This window comes from Zootoca vivipara, chromosome 10 (genome assembly GCF_963506605.1).
Source record: "Zootoca vivipara chromosome 10, rZooViv1.1, whole genome shotgun sequence".
Classification (NCBI taxonomy): Eukaryota; Metazoa; Chordata; class Lepidosauria; order Squamata; family Lacertidae; genus Zootoca; species Zootoca vivipara.
Window position 1 is genome coordinate 59,057,260 of NC_083285.1, and position 20,645 is coordinate 59,077,904.

Sequence of the window (20,645 nt, forward strand, 5' to 3'; positions counted from 1 at the left end):
GGTTTCTGTCATGGTGTTTCGTTGCGCCAGAAGCGGTTTAGTCATGCTGGCCACATGACCCAGGAAGTTGTCTGTGGACAAACGCCTTGCTCCCTTGGCCTGAAAGTGAGATGAGCGCTGCACCCCATTATCGCCTTTGACTGGACTTAACTGTCCAGGGGTCCTTTACCTTTTACCTTACCTTACTTTACTTTAGGGACCCAGGTGGCGCTGTGGTTAAAAACCACTTAGCCTAGGGCTTGCTGATCAGAAGGTCGGCAGTTCGAATCCCTGTGACGGGGTGAGCTCCCGTTGCTTGGTCCCAGCTCCTGCCAACCTAGCAGTTCGAAAGCACGTCAAAATGCAAGTAGATAAATAGGAACCGCTACAGCGGGAAGGTAAACGGCGTTTCCATGTGCTGCTCTGGTTTGCTAGAAGCGGCTTTGTCATGCTGGCCACATGACCTGGAAGCTATACACCGGCTCCCTCTGCCAATAATGCGAGATGAGCGCGCAACCCCAGAGTTGGTCACGACTGGACCTAATGGTCAGGGGTCCCTTTACCTTTACCTTACTTTACACCAGCATAAACCCTGAAAAATTAGCATGCTGGAGGAGTGGTGTGGGTGGGACTAGGTGGGGAGAGGTAAAAATTAGAACCTAACTATGTTCAACTGTGTCATATGACCTGCAAGCCAGTGGAATTTACACCAGCAAAACGTTGGCATATATCAAATTCTATTTTAAAGACTTGTTTTCCCTCTGTCATATTAAAGCTGACTCAGTTACCGGTAGCAGTGGCACCACTTCTGAGTTTGGATCTGATATACTTTATGCGGGTGTAAAGCAGAATAAATTATGATGGCTTCCCCATACTTAGGATTGCTCCGTAAAATGACAATCCTGAGGATATATGTGAGAGAGTAAGTTGCAGTGAAGACACCAAGAGTGAGCTTAGAATTGTTCTTCATCGATTTTTCTTGGTATAATTTCAATCTTATTGGCTGTTGTTTGGAATTTCAACCAGTAGTAAGTGTACAGATAAAAGCATTGCTTTCTTTTAATAATGCATAGATTTAAAATGGACTTGGTTACTGTCAGTTGGTTCCGTAATGTGATCAAATGCTCTTTGTATTCCTTCTTAGACCTACCCACAGGCTGGGAAGAGGCCTATACATTTGAAGGTGCAAGATACTACATAAAGTAAGTAAGATTCTACAATTAAAGACATTATGGATTATACTGCTGAATCTCCGTATAGCTGTATGTCCTATCTTATGGAATTATATGCTGTGCGCATTGAGAGTAGTGAAATGGCTATATGCATATGTGAAAGTATCCTGTAGAATGGGATTTTGGAATGTTAATGGCATAATTGTATGATAGAGATTTCAAGGAGGGTAGACTGGCATTTGTGACATCATGTATTTTTATTTTTGCAGTGATCCTCTGAGGTAGAGTAGACTGTGAAATAGCAACTTGTCTGAGGCAACTTATGCATGCATCCCGTGTTCGTAATGCTCCATAGCTGTGTGGGAACCTGATTCCACATTAAAACTTAACACTCTCACTCCTACATACCACTTAGATCATTACTCCACTTTTAAATATATTAACATATATTGCTTACACCAAGCCATGCTTAATTCTATTTTAAACTTTGAATTTTCCAGAGGTTTCATTGTCTTTTGTTGTTTTTTATACAGCTAGGGCCCTAGCTTTCAGGGATTTAGAATGTTTCAAGTATTTTGAATATTCTAGATGAAAGTTGTACCCCCAAACAAAGTTAGTCTTAAAAAAAAAGACAGGATAATTGTTTGATTACTATGTGGTCGTGTTATGCTTCAGTAATCTCTGTTGAAAAATATTGGGTTGAACCCAAAAGTGTCTTCCTGCTTGCAGAAGGTATCTGCTGTTCACAGAAGTGCTGTTTTTTTAAATATTTCATTGGAAAGATGTACAAGAAAAAAGGAACTTGATCCAAATATGTTCTTACACAAGCAGAAGCATGAGACCCATCATAGACCTTCCTTTTATCCCAGTTGGCACACGTTTCCCTTCCACTCACAGTTCAGTGTTTAACATCTGCTGCAGCAGAAAGATTTCCTTGACTCCAAAACCGTATTCAAAAATATATGGCGTTTTAGGGGGCTTTAAATCTTGTCTGGCTTAATTTGATCTACACCTCGCATTTTACAGCATGCCTCCAAGTGATAAAGTTTTTTCCACGGATCATTATATGTTTTGAATTGTATGTCTCAATGTTCAGTTGGTTTGATGGGTAATATAGCTAGATATTTATGGATGAGGAAATACTTTAAAATCCCTGTCCTTGTCTGTTGCTTGTCTTAGCTTAGTATGCTGCACACGTTCAAGCCATGCCTTGACCAATTTTCTAGAGCCATTTCAATTGACATTTAGGCCCAGTTTTGGCACGAAAAATGCTTTGGAATGATGATGTGTGTCAGGAGAGACACGGGGCCCTATTAATTCTCCTTAATCTCTTAGTAGCTTTAGATACCACTGGCCATGGTATCCTTCTGGAGTGGCTACCTAAGTTGGAGTGAGCGGCAGCACTTTCCTGTGGTTCCAGATCAACTCGGGTGGTTGTTTCCACAGGCTGATGCCCAGGGAGCCTTTAGTGTGTGCTCTGCAGGGTTAGGTTTTATCTTGTATGTTGTTTAACAACTACACGAAATCACTTAGTGGAGCCCTGGAGTACATTCTCAGTAAGACAGTCTGAGTGCATGGCACCAGCCCTGGACCGACTTCATTGGCTACCAGTTAGTTTCTGGGTCCATTTCAGAGTGTTGGTTTTGAGCTTTAAATCCTTATTTGGCTCAGGACCGTAATAGCTCAAGGACTGCCTCTCTCCATATGAACCAACTTGCACCTTGCGATTGTTATCTGAGGCCCTTCTTCATGTGCCCCTTCTTTGGGATGTAGTGGTAACATGAGAACAGGCCATTCCTGTGGTGGCTCCCTGCTTGTGGAATGTTGCTCCCAGGGAGGCTCCCCTGGTGCCATCATTACATAGCTTTATCTGCTACATTTGCATTTCTTTTTTGCCAGGCCTTTGGCTTTTATTAATCTGTGGCCTTCTTCTGGAATGTTTGATTCCTGCCCCCCCCCCTTTGTATTGTATTGTATTGTAGATTGTTATTTGTTTTTCTTTCGTGTCTGTTTAAATTTCAGTTGCTTTGAATTGCCTTAGTAAAAAAAAGCATGCAATAATTTTTAATAGCAACAATAACAATGATAATGCTGCATGTTGCCTTATCTGCCTTTCACCCTGGGGAGACAGGGTTGCAATAATAGCAGAGAACGGGTCTTGTGAAGACTCTGGGAAAAGATTCTGTATGGTTTTCAGTTTTAACACCTTCGTTGGGAAGACACATCCGTTAAATTTGACTTGAAGCATAAAGACTGTGGCTCAGTGCAGGGCACATGCTTTGCATGCAGAAGGTCCCTGGTTCAATTTTTGGCATCTCCAGGTAGGATTAGGAAGAGACTGCCTATTGACTAACAGGAGTTCCAGATTTTCAGTGTAGATAGTATTGAACTAGAGTGACCAGTGGTCTGACTTGGTATACAGCTGAAACTCGGCAAATTAGAATATCATCAAAAAGTGCATTTATTTCAGTAATGCAACTTAAAAGGTGAAACCAATATATGAGATAGATGCATGACATGCAAAGCAAGATATGTCAAGCCTTTATTTCTTGTAATTGTAATTATTTGTTGTTAGGTGGGTCAATTATTAATGGAATTGATTTAATGAAATGTAATAGCGATGTTTATTTTTGTATTATTGTAACTATTTGTTTTATTACTGTGGAATTTCCAAAAGAAAGCATTTGTAAAAATTAAAAGAAAAATAAAAAATAATAAGTTGCGTTACTGAAATAAATGCACTTTTCGACAATATTCAAATTTTCCGAGTTTCACCTGTAGACTAGAGCAGCTTCCTATTTTTTTATTTATTTAGTAAAAAGAAGTGTATAGTATATTTATGACTGGGAAGATGAGGTAAGAAGCTATAAATGTTCAGCTTTTGTGTCAAGTCCTGCTTGGAAGATAGTACTGTATTTGCAAAGCCTTGGATAAATCATAGCTAACATGCATTCATGTAGTCCCACTAATATTGTTAACTTTACAATGATTGAGTGGTCAATTTTTTGCCACAGAGGCTGCAATTCTAACATGCATATGTTTGAACCATTGAAATACGTGGAGCTTATCTTGAAGTAATGCTTGCAGGATTGGAGTGTTGGGCATGCAAGTCATTTTGTACTGTGGAGACTCTCACTTTTTCTTGAGAGTTAGATGTTCCAAACCATATTTGAGTGCTTACTAATTTCTGTCCTGTAAATTTCTGATTACTAATTTCTGCTTTTATTGTGACATGAGGAGAGAGGAAGTGATGTTCCTTCAAGCCAGTTTTAATCATGTTTCTAAAGGTCTTCTAATGGTTAAAATGCAGGGTGACATGTTTAAGTACCTGAATCTGGTTGTCATTGCTATTCTGTCCTTTTACCTGTACTGTATCTTAACAAGTGTGGGCTTGGCAAGACAGTAGTTTTTTCAACAATGCTAATGTAATCTGAGGCTGCAGTCCTGTGCATGCTTACAATTTCCAATGGTGTGACTTATATATGAGTAAATATTCATTGGATTGTGCTGTAAATTACAGAATGCATCCTATCTTCTCCTATTTATAGTTATGTTATTAACAAACACCTATGTTTTCCTATATGCCCTGTGCTACTTCTGTACAGTTATTATATGATGTAAAGCTTTAGCATCTACCATGGTATCCTTCTGGCGTGGCTGTCCCGCACATCTTTGCAATGGTTCAGGTGGCATGGAGTACCTTCCATCAGCTTGGGTGGGTGGCCCAGCTGTGCCCCTATCTGGACAGGGATAACTTAACTTCTGTTGTCTATGCTCTAGTAACCTTGAGATCAGATTACCGTAATGTGTTATATGGTGCAAACATCAGTGGTTAGGTTGCTCGCTGTGACAATTCAAAGTGCTGGTTTTGACCTATAAAGCCTTAAACAGCTCAAGAATGCAATGCTCAAAGGACTGCCTCTCCCCATATGAATCAACCTAGACAGTGCAATAATAATCTGAGGCCCTTGTTTGTGTACCTCCTTCATGAGATGTTCGGAGGTGGCAACATGAGAACGGACTTTTTCTGCTGTGGCTCCCTGTTTGTAATGCTCTCCCCAGGGAGGCTCACTTGGTGCCTTTGTTACATATCTTTAGGCACCAGGCGAAAACATTTCTCTATAACCAGGCCTTTAGCTAATTAACCTTTTATGGCCTTTAAATGTATTTGTGGTAGGCAGGCTATTGGTTTGTTTTTTGTTTTATTATGTATTTTGTGTTCTCATTTTGTATTTTTAAACTGTCCTGTGATCTTCGGATGAAGGGCGGTATACAAATTTAATTTTAAAAAGTGCTTTTACTGCTGAAAATAACCATTTTTAATCATTTCATCTTGCAGCTTTTGTGGCAGGATAAGTACAGGATGTTATCAGAACTGCTAATTGAAAGACGTGTTGCTGATAGTACTTGAACATCAACTTGTTCTGTTGTCATTGAAATAATTATCTAAATATTGTTCCAAAGCTTAGAGAAGCATATGCTCCCCTTCTCTGAAGTACTCTTGGCAAACATGGGAATAGGGTGCTGTATGAATCTGCCTGAAAAATATGCATGGTTTGGAGAGTGCATTGTGTTTGCAATATACTATTGCCATATGAATAGCAAAACAACACTACTGTGCCACATTAGGCTGACAGTCTATCCACTTTTGTTGGTGACATGTTCTTCATAGGCAGGTGCACGGATGTTCTAATATCTGGATTTGAGATAATATCTCTCGACAAGAGCTCCCCTTAATCCTTACTAGTTGAAGATTGATTTTTGCTCGGCAGCATGAATAATCAGATTCTTTATTAAATTGTAAGGGCACTTCTATGGTTTATCAAAGATGGAAGTTTACACTGGCATTAACTAATTGGGATCCTTCTCTCTCCAAGCAGCAATCTAACTATGGCCTGATTTTTACTGTTATATAGCAATGATGACAGCTTCTCCCTCTTCCCAAGCTACACTCTTCTGGATCTCAGGCCATACTACTTTCCACATATGCTGTGCACTGTACTGGGACTTAACACTTTCCACGTATATTTTCCATGAGACATGAATAATTTGGTTAAGGTCCCAACTATGAAAGTTGCATAGGTACAGCTTATTATGGGGGCTCATACTACTGTGGTTAAACCACTGAGCCTAGGGCTTGCTGATCAGAAGGTCGGCGGTTCGAATCCCTGTGACGGGGTGAGCTCCTGTTGCTTGGTCCCAGCTCCTGCCAACCTAGCAGTTCGAAAGCACGTCAAAATGCAAGTAGATAAATAGGAACCGCTACAGCGGGAAGGTAAACGGTGTTTCCATGTGCTGCTCTGGTTTGCCAGAAGCGGCTTTGTCATGCTGGCCACATGACCTGGAAGCTATACGCCGCGGCCAATAATGCGAGATGAGCGCGCAACCCCAGAGTCGGTCACGACTGGACCTAATGGTCAGGGGTCCCTTTACCTTTACCTTTACCTTTACCATACTACTTAACTATTTTAGATACAAAAAGGGTAAGATTGTGAACCAGGCCTTCCACCCTGTTCAGCAGCTTCCTAGCCACACAACCACAAAAGCAGACAAGGGTCTTCCAGGGACCCTGCCATGACATGCCTCCTATTCTGCCCCCTGCAACATATGCAGGGATCCCGGCCTTATAGCCCTGGAAGGGACCCTATGCAGAACTATAGCCAAGGGGAAAACACATGCTCACAAACTCACTCATGTACTCCATCTTCCCTGACAAAAAAGATTCTTTTGATTTCTGACTTAGAATACATGCCAGTTATTGGATCATTTGTGTGTGGAAAAGCTTCAGAAAAAATACCAATGAACTAAAGCATCAGTTGTCTTAAATCCAGGGAGGCCTTCAAGCCGTTTTGACTTGATGTGAAGTAAACACGTATTAAAAATAGATCATTTGAATCAGAATGCACTTATAGAGCTGAACATAGCTAGTCAAATGTTTATGTATTGAATATTTCATTGTTGTTCAGCATTTGGGAAGGGGACATTGCACTGCTGGCAAGTATCTGTGAAAAGTTTATTCACGTGAGCAGTGCCAGAGGAAGGAGATTCCACATACTGTATACCTTCTTGTAAAGGTACTGGAAGGATGATGGAGCACATGGGTAAGAATATTGTTCCCATTTGTGTTCTTATCCGTCATGTTCATAGCTGAGTTTGGGAAAGCTGGAGGGGGTGGCGGCAGTTTTAATGGTGGGGAAGTGGTAGTATTATATAAGAGGGACTCCTTTTGCTTGCCACTCTGTGCCTTCCAAAAACTCTACCCTCCCTCAAAATGTAGTGATGAGCAATTTGATGTTGGCAATATAAGTAGTCTAGCTTTCTACAACCTACTGTATATTTCAACATATCTAAGCCTATGATATTCTTATAGGGGATATAATTAAATATAATAGGCCTTTTCATTCTAAAGTTATTTTTGAGTTTAAATTCATTTATTGGATATGTTTGCTAATAGAACTGTTCACTGCTTTCCTACATGCATTCATTGAATATTTCCCCACTCTGTTTGTAATTGTAGCCCATTAGAGGGCTATATGAAAATGTGTGTAAGATTAGGAAACCTGATGACAATATTAAGTATAATTTCAACATGCTGGTTGAATAAGAATATTTAATGATTTTGCTTTCAGTGTAATAGGGCTCATCCATGTTTGAAATCAAGCCTTTGAAAATGTTTTTTGGTGATGCCTCTAATAAGTTCTTGGTGTGCTTAATGGGTGTGTTTCTGAGATTGGTATTGTATGTTTATGGCTTTGATTCAGTAAAACATGCTAGATAATTGAGGTTTTGAGAAAATGAACGTCAAGCATGATTTTTTTGTGCAGATATTGGATAAGTGTTTCAAATTATATGTCGACATTTTGACTCGTTTAAGATTATTCATTGGGCAATTTTTATCCATATTCTTATCTGTTTTCTTTTTGGAGCTTGGTTCTGTGCTAATTACAAATGGGACATGAGCTCCAAAACACAGACTGGTAAATAGAGTTCTGTTTGCTTTGGGTAATAAGGTTTTGTCTGAAGGTTGTGATAGCATTTTGTATTTAATGAGCTTAGTGAAGGATTTCAAATTGTATTGGATTAGAAGAAGAATATAAATACTGCATTTCAATAATATGGGTTAAAAGAAACATCTTCTGCAAAGCCTTAAAGACCAAAACAATAGTATTGGAGACTTAAACATTTTTATTTACAAGATGCTTTAAAATAAATCTTGCGCAAACACACACACACACACACCCTGCAAGCAAACAGATGTTAATTGGCAATAGTGAAGGTCAGACAGAACATGAGTGATAAATTCATGAAAATCTTTGTTTCTAACTTGTCAGTCTTTTAGCAACCTTAAATGACAGGGAGTTTGCAAACGTTGGTTTCATTGGTTTACCTCTATAGTTCATAGCCCTTTTTTCCTTGATACCACTTTATTTTTCATGGACATTGATGCTCTGTATAGAAAACATGTATCTTGAACCAGTTTTATTTAGTTGTGTTTTAGAGTTAACAGGGAGTGACCTAAATCACTAAATCACTGGGTGATGTGTGTCTAGCATTTTCTCTGTGTGATGAGGGTTTTTGTCCCACAAAACTGTATCAGACTGTGTTCCTACATTAATCCTTTCTCTTTAAATAGTTCTAAACTTCTCTGAGAAATAAGGACATGATTTCCCTGTGGCTACCAGGGACACATGTTGTAGCCAGAAGGGAAGAAATGTGGGGAGTGGCAAGTTGGCAGAACAGAGTTAGGATGTCTACCCCCCCCCCCCCAAGCACCTTTTATGTAGAGGGTGCATGAAGATTTTTTGCTGCTTGTAATCGGTCTGTGGGTGGGAGACTGTGTGACTGCAATGGCTATGAAAGGCCTTTGATAAATTTGACAGGTGTTATACAAAATCTTTCTAGTCTGGCAATACTGCATTTCAAAACATGATCTACTCTCCCTTATAATAATATTGAAAAGGTTTCATTGAAGTTGTGGTCTTAACTTTTGCATTGACTTGAAACTTAAAATGCTTCATCTATAGCCATTGGACATGTGAGCTGAGATCTCAGCTGAGCTCAGGGCCGTCTTAAGGTCATCGGGCGCCCTGGTGCAGGGATCCCTCGGGCGCCCCCCCACTCTTAAAAAAAAACCTCTTACCTGGCGTGCCGGGTGGCAGGAGCCTCACGGCGGCCCCCACACCTCACAGCAGGGCCGCACTGTGCCGGAGGCTGCCTGCCTGTCCGATGCCGCCAGATTGAGTGGGGGAGGAGGCGCCGCTGCTCCACGCGGCCCTCATCCCTTATCCCAGCGGGGTGCCTGGACAGGCCGGGCCACGGCGGGTTCCTTCCTGCCAACAGGGCGCTGCATTTCATTGGTAGTGGCGTCACCTCTACCAATGAAACACAGCGCCGGGGTGAGGGATGACCCTGGCGCTGCAGAGCGGAACAGGGTCCTAGTGCCCCTGTTCCGCTCGCTTCCCTCCCTGTTCTCGCGGTGTGGCTGGTGGAGGGAAAAGGGAGGCCGCCGCGAAGCTCCCCCACTTGCCTGATCGCCCAGGCGCCGTGGTGCATTGCGCCACTAGAGTCAATGGGCGAGCCGGGCCTGGCTGAGCTTTAAAGTTGCTGTATTCTTGCACAATTCCCTGTTTGAGTTCAAGGAAAGTGAACTGTCTATAATGACTTTTGCATGCCTGGCACCACATAGAGTTTGGAAACATATAATTAACCTGCCTCTTGTGATTGAGTTGCAGCATATGGTGGAGCAGGTGGCACGAGACCCATAGTGGCAGCATAATGATATTTCTTCTGTATTTTAACTTGTATGCTGTTTTGGGTTCTCCTTTTTCAACTTATGACTGCCCTGAACAAATACATAAACAAAGTTCCCATCCTGATCACTCTCATAATGGCAGATGTTGTTCCACAAGGGGGAAAGAGGTCAGACATTTTAAGAAATGCTGAAAAGTTGGTTGGCACTTCAAAGAAAAAGAAAGATGAAGTAAGTATAAAGGGATTGGGGAAGACATAAGTTTTGATGGGTGCAATAATAGAATAATGAATGGTAGTTTTTGTAAAATATGCAGGGATTTATGATATGTAAAATGAACTATGGTAAGAAAAGAAGGGAAGTCATTGATATCTTAAGGATGTACGAGTATTTTAAATTGTAAAACAGAAAATTAAATAAAAATTAAATAAAAAAGACATGGCTTCGTCTGACTCCTACCTCGGGGTATAGGGTGGCATATAAACAACAACAACAACAACAACAACAACATCTTGAAGGACAGGGTTTATAGTTTGAGATGTTGTGTAAATTGGGGTGGAGAGTCAAAGGCCAGGTTGGCTAATGTATATTGGTTTAATATTGGCTTTGCTTAACAGACCCATATTGAAACAACATAAAAAAATTCCTTCCAGTAGCACCTTAGAGACCAACTAAGTTTGTCATTGGTATGAGCTTTCATGTGCATGCACACTTCTTCAGATATTGAGTTTTTCTTTAAGAGGTATTTGGCATTATTAGCTAATGATTTTTTTATTAAAAAAGTAACTTCATAAACTGTTTCTATTGAATTGTTCACTTTAAAAGGTCAATCTACTTTATCTCGAGCAAGACAGAAGTTGTGGCAGGTAATGGCAGCTAAATGAGAAGTTAAGAATAATGTTCACCCAAACATTTTGAAAGGAAGAATCGGAAACATACCTTAGTACACCAACTTCCACAATGCATCTAGTTTTGGGGGTGAGAAGAGAAAAGGCATAGGATAATAGTTTGTTTGACCCACATTTACCTGTCTTGTTTCTTGCATTCACTGGCAGCTTCTCTGCACTTGTGAAATAAGTTGCTAATTAAAACATGGTAGCACCTTTTATTTTCCCAAGGTAGATACATCCTTAGGATGCTTTGATTATGAGCTCTTCTTGTCTAGGACTGTTTCTTTGCTAAGTACAGCATATCTAAATACTGAATGTGTGAAATCCTTTCTTGGATTTCCCTAAGAACTTGTTTATTTTAATCTGGGATACTTTGTTAATGTGTAAGAGAAAATGTAAGGGTATAAACATTCAGCAAAAATGTACATCCTGCCTACTTTTTGAGAAACTAGAGACTAACAAGTCATAGGACCAAAACAATATTTTAAATTAAAACAAGCCCTGTTAAGTCCATTTGTAAGAAACATTTAAAAATCCTCTTCAGTAATAAATCCAATAGTGAAGCATAAATGCAACAGTGAAACAAAGACAGAAAAAGAATAAGCTGAAGACCCTTTTGAAAAACAATGTATTTACTACTTGTCTGAAATCATATGGTGGCAAGGTCTGACATGCCTCACTTGGCAAGGCATTTGAGAGAGTGGGTGCCACCACAGAGAATGCTCTGGTTGTCATCAGCTGTGTCTCATGAGGTCAAGACATCTAGAACAGGGTCTGAGATTATAGTTGGAACATGGGCGGGGTGGGGAGTATGAAAGAAGACTGTTCTTAAATTTCCCAGGTCCCAGGATTAACCACCCTTGAGTTACAGAGGCAGTGCAGTACCATCAAAAACATTTTATAAATCCAAACAAATAAATTGCTCTGCCTACCAGCAGTATTCCTGCTTTGTGTGAATTAAGCCATGCCTTGTTCTGGCCCCTTCAAATCCTTCACACATATAGAACAGTGATTCAGCCTTTCAGTTGCCTTTCTAGGATAGTAGTTAAAATGAGAGAATGAGTTGATATTATAATATTATTAGTATTATTAGTATTAAGTAGTCATCAATGTATTGATAACTGCACAGTTCTAAACTCTGCATGAACTCCCCCAGTGGCTTCATGTTGATATTAAGTAGTATGGGGGAACAAGATAGAACCTTGCACTATTCTTTAGGCCAATTTCGAATGGGAAGAGGAGCAGCTTGCTTTGCTTTGCTTTATTTAACTGCCAAGATCACAGGAAGGTCCACAACATAAAAATACAAAATGAGAAGACACAATATACATAATGAAACAAAAACAAATCGGTAATCCCTCACCCACAAACACAATTAAAGGCTATAGAATGTTAATCAGCCAAAGGCCTGGTTATAGAGAAAGATTTTTGCCTGGTGCCTAAAGATATGTAATGAAGGCGCCTGGTGAGCCTCCCTGGGGAGAGCATTCCACAAATGGGGAGCCACCACAGAAAAGGCCCGTTCTCGGGCTGTCACCTTCAGGCCTCTCAAGAAGGGCCTCAGATTATGATCACAGGGTCAAGGTTGGTTCATATGGGGAGAAGCGACCCTTAAGGCATTGTTGTCCTGAGCTGTTTAAGGCTTTACAGGTCAAAACCTGCACTTTGAATTGGGCCTGGAGACTAATTGACAGCCAGGCCTCCACCTATACCTGTCCAATAGGGCTTAGCTGGGCCACCAGCCAAAGATGATGAAAGGCACTCCGTGCCACTGAGTCCACCTGAGCCTCAGACAAAGGATGCAGATGTAACCCCATCAAGAGCAGGCATCTACCCATTTATCTGGTCTATGGAGCCACCCACTAATAGTACCTCAGTCCTATATAGATTGACCTTTAGTTTGTTGGCTTTCATCCAGTCCATTACCCAGGCAAGACAACAGTCCAGCACCTCCACTGCCACACCTGCAAAAGTAAAGAAGAAGCAGAGCTGTGTGCCATCAGTATATTGCTGACAACGTACTCTAAAACTAGCATCACCTTTTGGGTCCCATTTTTCAGATAGTCAAGCCACTTCAACACTGTGCTCCAATTCCCGTCTTTTCACTACACAACTGTTTTGAGGACCAAAAATTAATAGTTCTTCACAGCCATAGCTCTACTGGACAGCATTGGCGAAGAAATAGGACTTCTTTGCCACCATTGCTACATTTACACACTAAATGAAAGAACTTGAGTATTATTTGTGAAGAAGTCTCAGACTGCCTTACCTTAGAGTTTGGATAGCTGTAGTTGCCCTTGCTTCCCTCAATTTTAGATCATACTGTGGAAATATTTTGCATGGAGAATATGCTAAATCATTTTCTTTGACTTTTCTGGTGTGTGTAAAAAGTAATACAGTATTGGGTGTAATCATCCATAATATGAAAACTAAACTCTACTCTATATAGCCAATTAAATTAATTTAAAGCTGCTTAATGTTATGAGACTGAAATTAAATTGGATTAATTGGGAAGATGCTTAGGCACTAAAGCCAATTAATAATCTCACTTAATTTTTAAATTGCTCCATAGTTTTTCCAAGTCTGATGTTTCATTCCTAGCCTTAGTTTTAATTGTTTATTGAGTTTCTAGAAGAAGCAGATGAGTTAAGCATGGCTTCTGTTCAGAGGCTGTCACTGGGAAGTGGTTTATTTCATACTATTTGAGTTTTGGTTTCTAATGCTTAAGGGAGAAGAAAATGCTGTGATCAGAAATAAACAAGGCTTGATGTTGTGAGTGCTGCAAGGAATTTTCAGCCTATAATAACAACTGTGGGACAAACTAGGATTGTTGTTTTTACAGACACCTGCATATCAGAAATTAATTAAAAGGTGAACAAGCACAGGAACTTCTTCATGGAAAGAAGAAAACAAGACAATATATTTGATTTTAAAGGCTCATAAAACTTCCCTACTATCTGTTACTGTGATGGAATTTACTTGTGTCCTGTTTATGGCTTGCTGAATTTGATCAAAGACTAGATACAGTATACAGGTATACAGTGAGGTATTCATTTTTCTGTATACATCAGCAGCATGTTGGCTATTCTAGCTCTCCTTGTTCATCAAATTAGCAGTGTTATCATCAACCCTGAGGCAGTATATTGTGAAATCGACAGGCTGAACTGTCATATCAGGTGTGTTCCTGCGTGGGAGGATTCCAGTGGAATTCTGATTTGTGAGTTTTTGTTTGAAACAGCTAAATCCCCACAATCTGAACTACTATGATTCGTACTTGGATGCTACCCAGTACCTGGAATGACTATTTGAATATAATTACTTGTGTGCAGCCATCCCGGAATGTGATTATCTCTCCTGTTTCTTCTTTACGTTTGGATTTGATTTCCTGGATTTCCCTCTATTTTGTTCCACCTCAGAACAATTGGGAATATAGGTTTTTGGGAGGTTTGCAGATTTCAAGATCAAGCACTGCACTGATCCACTTTAAGAAGTAGTTTGGTTCCAGACAACAAAATCTTAGTTTTTTCAGGGGATGTCCTTAATTGAACAATCAAAAAGTTGTGCTGGAACAATGAATATGAATGGTGTTGCTTTATGAGCACTGTTAAACATTGTTTTGGCGATTAGATGTTTTTATTGCAGGAAAAACCATGGATAAATTGTCCTTTTAAATATTTTGGGACAAGCCATCCAGAATTTACAAATGTTAGTATTGTAGCAGTGTATTCTAAGTCACTGTTTCACAATATGGAGTGGAATCTTCCTTGAAGGACACAAGAGACTGTAATAATGAGGAATGAAGGATTTTATTTATTTATTATTTATCAGATTTGTATACTGCCTGTCATCCAATGTTCACAGGGCGGTCAGTAGTTGTGTACTCTGTAGTTTTCCTGAGCTTGAGTCATTAGTTGAGTCATTAGCAGTCTTTTCAGTTGAGCAGCAGTGCAGGGGGAAGGACAACTCTCTTTCCTGTTTCCTTGCTGCTGTTTCCATCACTGTGTGGCTCCCTTTCTTGCCCCTCAAACTCCAAGTTAACACATCAAATACAGATAGGTCAGTGGGGGCCCATTCAAAGCCAACAGCTTTTGCTGGGGATTTGTGGTGCTGTTGAGAGGAGGGAAGTACAGTGGTACCTCGGTTTGCAAACTTAATCCATTCCGGAAATCCGTTCTTAAACCAAAACCATTCTTAAACCGAGGCACGCTTTCCCCAATGAGGCCTCCCACCGCCAGTGCCCAGAATTCCACCGTTCGGATTCCGTTCTTAGACCGAGGTAAAGTTTGCAAACCGGGACACTACTTCCGGTTTTGCGGAGTTTGTAAACTGAATAGTTCGTAAACAGGGCTGTTCTTAAACCAAGGTACCACTGTACTTGGAAAAACCAATGGCAGCTCTTTCACTCCCTGTGTTGATTTGAAAAATGTAGTGTGCATTCAGAAGGAAAACCAAAGTAAGGAGCTCCATTGAATCTGGAACAACAATCAAGAATACAAATCTACTTTTTGGTTTATTTACTTAATTAGTTAGGGCCAAACTTTACTGTTTGTCATATGCTGTGCAAGTTTTAAAATAAATAAATGGCTGACAGGGTGGTGAAGCTGTATCAGGATGGTGGTGTGAGGGGCTTTAAGCTTTCCCCTCCCCACTACTGTCCCAAATAGAATGGGATGTTATTGGGATTGTGGAGTAGGCAAAGGATTAAAGCCACCCACCTTCTCCTTATGCCACAGTCCTAGTGGCTTTCACACACACCTGGCATCGGCTATTTTTGTGTGTGTTTTTAAAAAATCCCCCATGCTGGACTAACCACATAACAAATATTATGTCTTGTTTTGTCCTTGGTTTGCTGTTAACAGTACTGTTGATTTATATTTGGGTTTACAGATGTACCTAGGGAGGAAGGTGAATTGCATGAGTATTGAATGTTGAAGAGTTTTCAGACTTAAACCTATTATGTTAATAAGTTACCTTTTGCATCTGTTTTGTTTTTTATTTTTAGTTTGTATATTTTTTAAAAAAGATTTTTTAAATTTAATCATCAAATTTACAATGTGTGAATGATTATTGCTTGTCCAAATGAAAGGGGCAAGGATGTGTGTTGAGAACGTTTCTCCCCAGATGGGAAAGCAGCATGGAACTTTCCAAATCTGTGTTGTAGTCCTCTAGTATTGGTTTAAGTCAGATTTTTCTATGTGGTAGTAGTAGGACCACTGATCATCCATGGAAGCCAAGCTTGTAAGTCTAAGCCAAATGTTACAAGGGCATTTGCCTCCTCCGTCCTCTAGAATACTAATATATATGAATAACAAGGCTTTTTTTCTGTTTCACAATTGAAAATGCCTAATTATGAAAAACAGCAAGATGTTTTTTTGTGTGTTACAAAAAGGAGGTAAGGTTGCGAAAAAGCTGGAGAGTTAAGCCAGTCTGGCATGTTACCAGCTTGGCTGTGCAGCTGTCTACACATCCACAAGGATAATGCAATGTGCATGCTTTCAGAACTGGAAAGAACTATGTTAAATCTGTACCTTTAAACACTTTTGCCACATGGTTCTGGCATGGCTAAAAAAATCTGTGAATAATCTGCTTTGTGCAAATGGTCAATGCTTGTAAGAGAAGTATAGCAGTATTTTAGAGGACGACAGTAAAATTGTTGTGAAAACAATTTTGAGCATTTTGTACGTGTGTGTGTGTGTGTGTGTGTGTGTGTGTGTGAGAGAGAGAGAGAGAAAGAGAGAGAGAGAGAGAGAGAGAGAGAGATGTATTTGTCTTCTGTTTTCAAGGTATATATTATGTGTAGTCAAATGTATAGAGTTTTCATTGAAACAAAACAAAACAAAACTGATGCTCAAAACCATTTTACCTTCTATAGGAAGTCTTCCATGACTTTTACCAGAGGGTATTCTAGAATTACATGTCTGGCAAAACATTCTAAATTGGATGCTGTGGGAAATATAATCACCTTGGTAATGAAACCCATAGAAAGTGGGTTCCACCTTGTCAGATGCAAGATGCCCAGACCTGTTCACCAGGAAATGCCTGCTTTCCAAAGCCTCAAAGCATTCTCATTCCTATTTAGATAACAAAAACTATTTGGCACCCCAATAAGCAGTTCACATGCTAATATTTTCTCCTTCCCTTCAAGCAAGAGACCTTCCTTGTAGCTTCAGAAAAAGCACTTTCATTGAAACAGTATCATTGTTGCTTTCCAGAAGAAAACCACATAATAGTTCTTCAATAAGAATGTTGGGGCGGGGGGACGGGACCCTTCTAATAGGAAGTGTCTGATCTGGGCAGTGAGATGCTGCTGATTACAGTACTTGGATAGAAGTTTTGCTTAACCTTAAACTTTAATTGTTCTTCCCTGTGACTGCTGCTGTTGCAATATATGGCATGGGTAGAAATGCAATCTGCTGAGGTGTCTTTATCCAGCAGCTGCCTTAGTGGGCTTATAGATCCATTTTCCTGTCTCTGCGTGACTACTTGCATTTATCTTTGGTGATCCGCAGTTTCTAATCTCAAAGATGGGTTAACTATCTGTGTTGGTTAGGTGTGGGGTTTTTTTGTTTTTTTGTTACTGAAATGGTTCTGGCAAGTGAAATAGTTCTGATCATTTAACAAAACTGGAATACTTTTGATCCTGTGTAAAACATGGCTGTGTGAATGTGTGCTGGACGTTAAGGGGAGGGAGCCTGTTGCCTTGAGATCTGGTGCTTCTCCTAGTAACCATTGTGAATTACAGTGCATATACATTTGCAAAGACAGTACAATGCACTGGTTTACAGAGCTCTTGAAAGAAAGACAATATACTGTACCTAGGGACCTGCACAATGTTTATATACTTTGTTGTTGTTTTTTACAATAGGGGTAATTACTTTCAGTCACTGTTTATCTTAATTATCATTAGGTGATTAATATCTCATAGCTAGCTTAGTTTACATGCAGCTAAAATAATGAGCACTAGAAATATTTAATTTTGTCTCATGAGTCAGCCGTAAGTTAAAACAGCACAATTTACAACAAGCTACTTGTTTGCCTCTGTCCAAGTCCTAACATATTAAACACTAAAGTGATCTCGCCATGTTCCCAACCCACTTTAGCAAAGTGGGTTGTACTAGATGACCCTTGGGATCCCTTCCAACTCTAAGATTCTGTGATTCTATGAACTTAGACATAAACAGCACAGTAGAAACAAAACTAGGCAGTGGTGAAAGGCAGAACAGGTGGTGTCAAGGCTGCAGGTGCAGAAACTGAAGAGGAAATTCAGAGTCTTAGAGAATTGAGTTGGAAGGACAAAATGCTAAGTGTGGATGATCCTCAAAATGTTCATCCTTAGTGGGGGGAAATGGATGCTCCAGACAGTGAAGACGTGTTTGGGAATTGTAGCAGCATAAAGCTTCCATAATCAGTGATTTGGACATGGTTTAATTCAAGGGCTAGCCAGCAAGGAGCCCTCCAGAGACAATGAATTGAGAAACAAGACATGGAACTGAAAGGAGGACCAGGGAGCACTTTGGTTCGCCAGAAGCGGCTTTGTCATGCTGGCCACGACTGGACCTAATGGTGAGGGGTCCCTATGTGGATGGTTACCCTGAAAAGTCTTGGTTTCATCTGGAAGTCTTTATCCCTGGGGCTATCACCTCTGTCCAGTCTGAGGACCCATGGAGATGACTGACCTGCAAAGTGGAGGAGAGCAATCTACAGGGGAAAACATCACAGTGACTAAGCATGGCAAGTGGCTGGTTTGCTAGAGGCAAAAAGGCAAGTTTGAAAGTTGGAAGCCTTTTACTTATATGCACAAGTACAAGTAACCCTTTTAATACATCAAGAATCAAGATGAAAGCTAACCTGGTACAGGAAAATTAAAATATATATGCATAAATGCAACTTTCAAATGTACTTTGAGTGTGTGTGAAACTGTAAACTATATAAGCTACTTAAAAAAGATAACACAACTGTTGGCCACTAGGAAAAAGAGCAAAATGAGGAAATAAAAGCTAGGGTGAATGTGATCTTCTCCAGCTACATGCTTGTCTCTTATAGCTGTTCTTAAACGTATTAATAATTTGGTGGGCTCTTGTGTTATAATTACATTCTAAGATGCCTTATGCAGGCAGGGTATAAATTAAAGTACATGCAGTCAGAATTAGTAAACAAGCTTCATAAAAATTTAGAAGATGGTAGGAGTTAAATGCAGCTCTAGAAGCATTTCATGATACAAAAAGGGACTGATTGGTGAATCTGTTACTTCATTAGGAAGATATCCTGTGTAATTCTGCTTCAGAAATACTAAATTTAGGCCAAGCTTCAGTAAGTTATTTCAGTATAGCTGTAAACATGGTGCCTAAATACGATACTGTAGAACAGGAACAAAACAGGTTTTGTTTGAAGAAAATAATAATTTTTTGCTTCTTTTATACAAATACTAATTATTGCTCTGAATTGCAACACATGTTCACTTTCAAATGATCATTGAGAGAAAAAATTTAGGAAACACTAAGATGGGCCATTCAGATCTTTTGTGATATTGTCTGAGAGTGCTCTGGCTGGCTCCCAGATTCTAGCTGATTAAAATGGTGAAAAAGAGATGTATCAAGAAAAGGAACTGACTTGTTTGGCTTAGTGAAGTTTTTTGTTACTAGGTTGTGCATGAAGAAGCAAACGTGTGAATGTGAGAAGCAATTTAATCTTATTTTAGTAAACCTGTTTATTTAGTTTCATATGCTTTTGAAATTGCTACTTTTACCTTTAATAAAGAATTTATGGTCTCTTCTCCATCTTTTGCTAAGGAAGTCTAGTCTCCTTGCGTAAGCATCTTATACTGCAGAAAAATGACACATGCAATTGTATAAACAATATGTCTTTACTTCTTATACTGTACTAGCTGGCCTTGCCACGCGTTGCGGTGGCTCAGTTTGTTAAATGGAGCCTCAGAGTCCCACTTCAGACTCCCCTCACCTTCAGAGTCCTCCTGTTTTTCGTGTGTTATGTTTACATAGGTGCATTCCTGTGTCTCCCCCCCACCCTGTTCTGACCCATTACCTATCCCTGTCCCTCCCCCCATCCCCCGGTTCATCCCTGTGATTGGGCCCACCCTGTCCCGACCCATGACCTATTCAGCCCCCCCCATCCCCCACCCAGGGAGGCCCCTACCTCCACTCGGCCTAGTCTGGAAAGCGGCCTAGTCTGCAAAGCCAAGCCGAGATACTGTGAAGAGGGCAGGTTTCATCCCTGTGTCTCCCCCCACCCTGTTTCGACCCATTACCTATCCCTGGCCCCTATTCCGCCCCCCCTCCCCCCAGGCAAGGCCCTACCTCCACTCAGCTTAGTCTGTAAAGACAAGCCTGTGGAGAGAGTAGGTTTCCTAGGTGTAGTACCAGTGTAGCCGTCGCTAGAGGGCGATGTGTTGCAATCTCTCCTGTGCTCCCAGCATGCACTTGCAGGTGATTGCTGAGTTCTGGAACACAGGGCTTTGGGGGTTTTACCTGGCGTAGCTGACACATCTGTGTTTGAAAACGGTCTGGGGACACTCACACAGTCACATTTGACTTTGTGTCCAAATTTCAATGCTATTGGTCAAGCGGTTTTGTAGAACATAGGAGACGAAGGAACATACCCAGTTTACATTTAGATAGATAGATAGATAATAGATAGATAGATAGATAGATAGATAGATAGATAGATAGAAGAGTTATTCCATATGAATGCTGCCATTTGATTTATTTATTTTAGCACAATACCAAAGGAAAGTGGTTAGAAGTAGATGAAAATGTCCACATCAGTTGTAGTCCATTAAAATAGGGATGCATTGTGCTGTATTTTATCTTAAACAAGGAGGTGATCCCTTATTAAAAA

The 20,645-nt window shown here is 40.3% G+C and overlaps 1 protein-coding gene across 12 annotated transcripts in view; it reads left to right on the forward strand.

The window, feature by feature from the left end:
• Nucleotides 1-20,645, forward strand: part of PLEKHA5 (pleckstrin homology domain containing A5) — a 177,383-nt gene that overhangs the window by 6,890 nt on the left and 149,848 nt on the right. For all 12 annotated transcript variants that reach the window (XR_009558224.1, XR_004693348.2, XM_035127633.2 and 9 more), the window contains exon 3: nucleotides 1,124-1,181. Coding sequence is in view for 10 of the 12 variants with exons in the window: in XM_035127633.2 (XP_034983524.1) it covers nucleotides 1,124-1,181 (58 nt within the window). In the remaining 2 variants the exon portion in view is untranslated. The remainder of the gene's footprint in view (nucleotides 1-1,123; nucleotides 1,182-20,645) is intronic.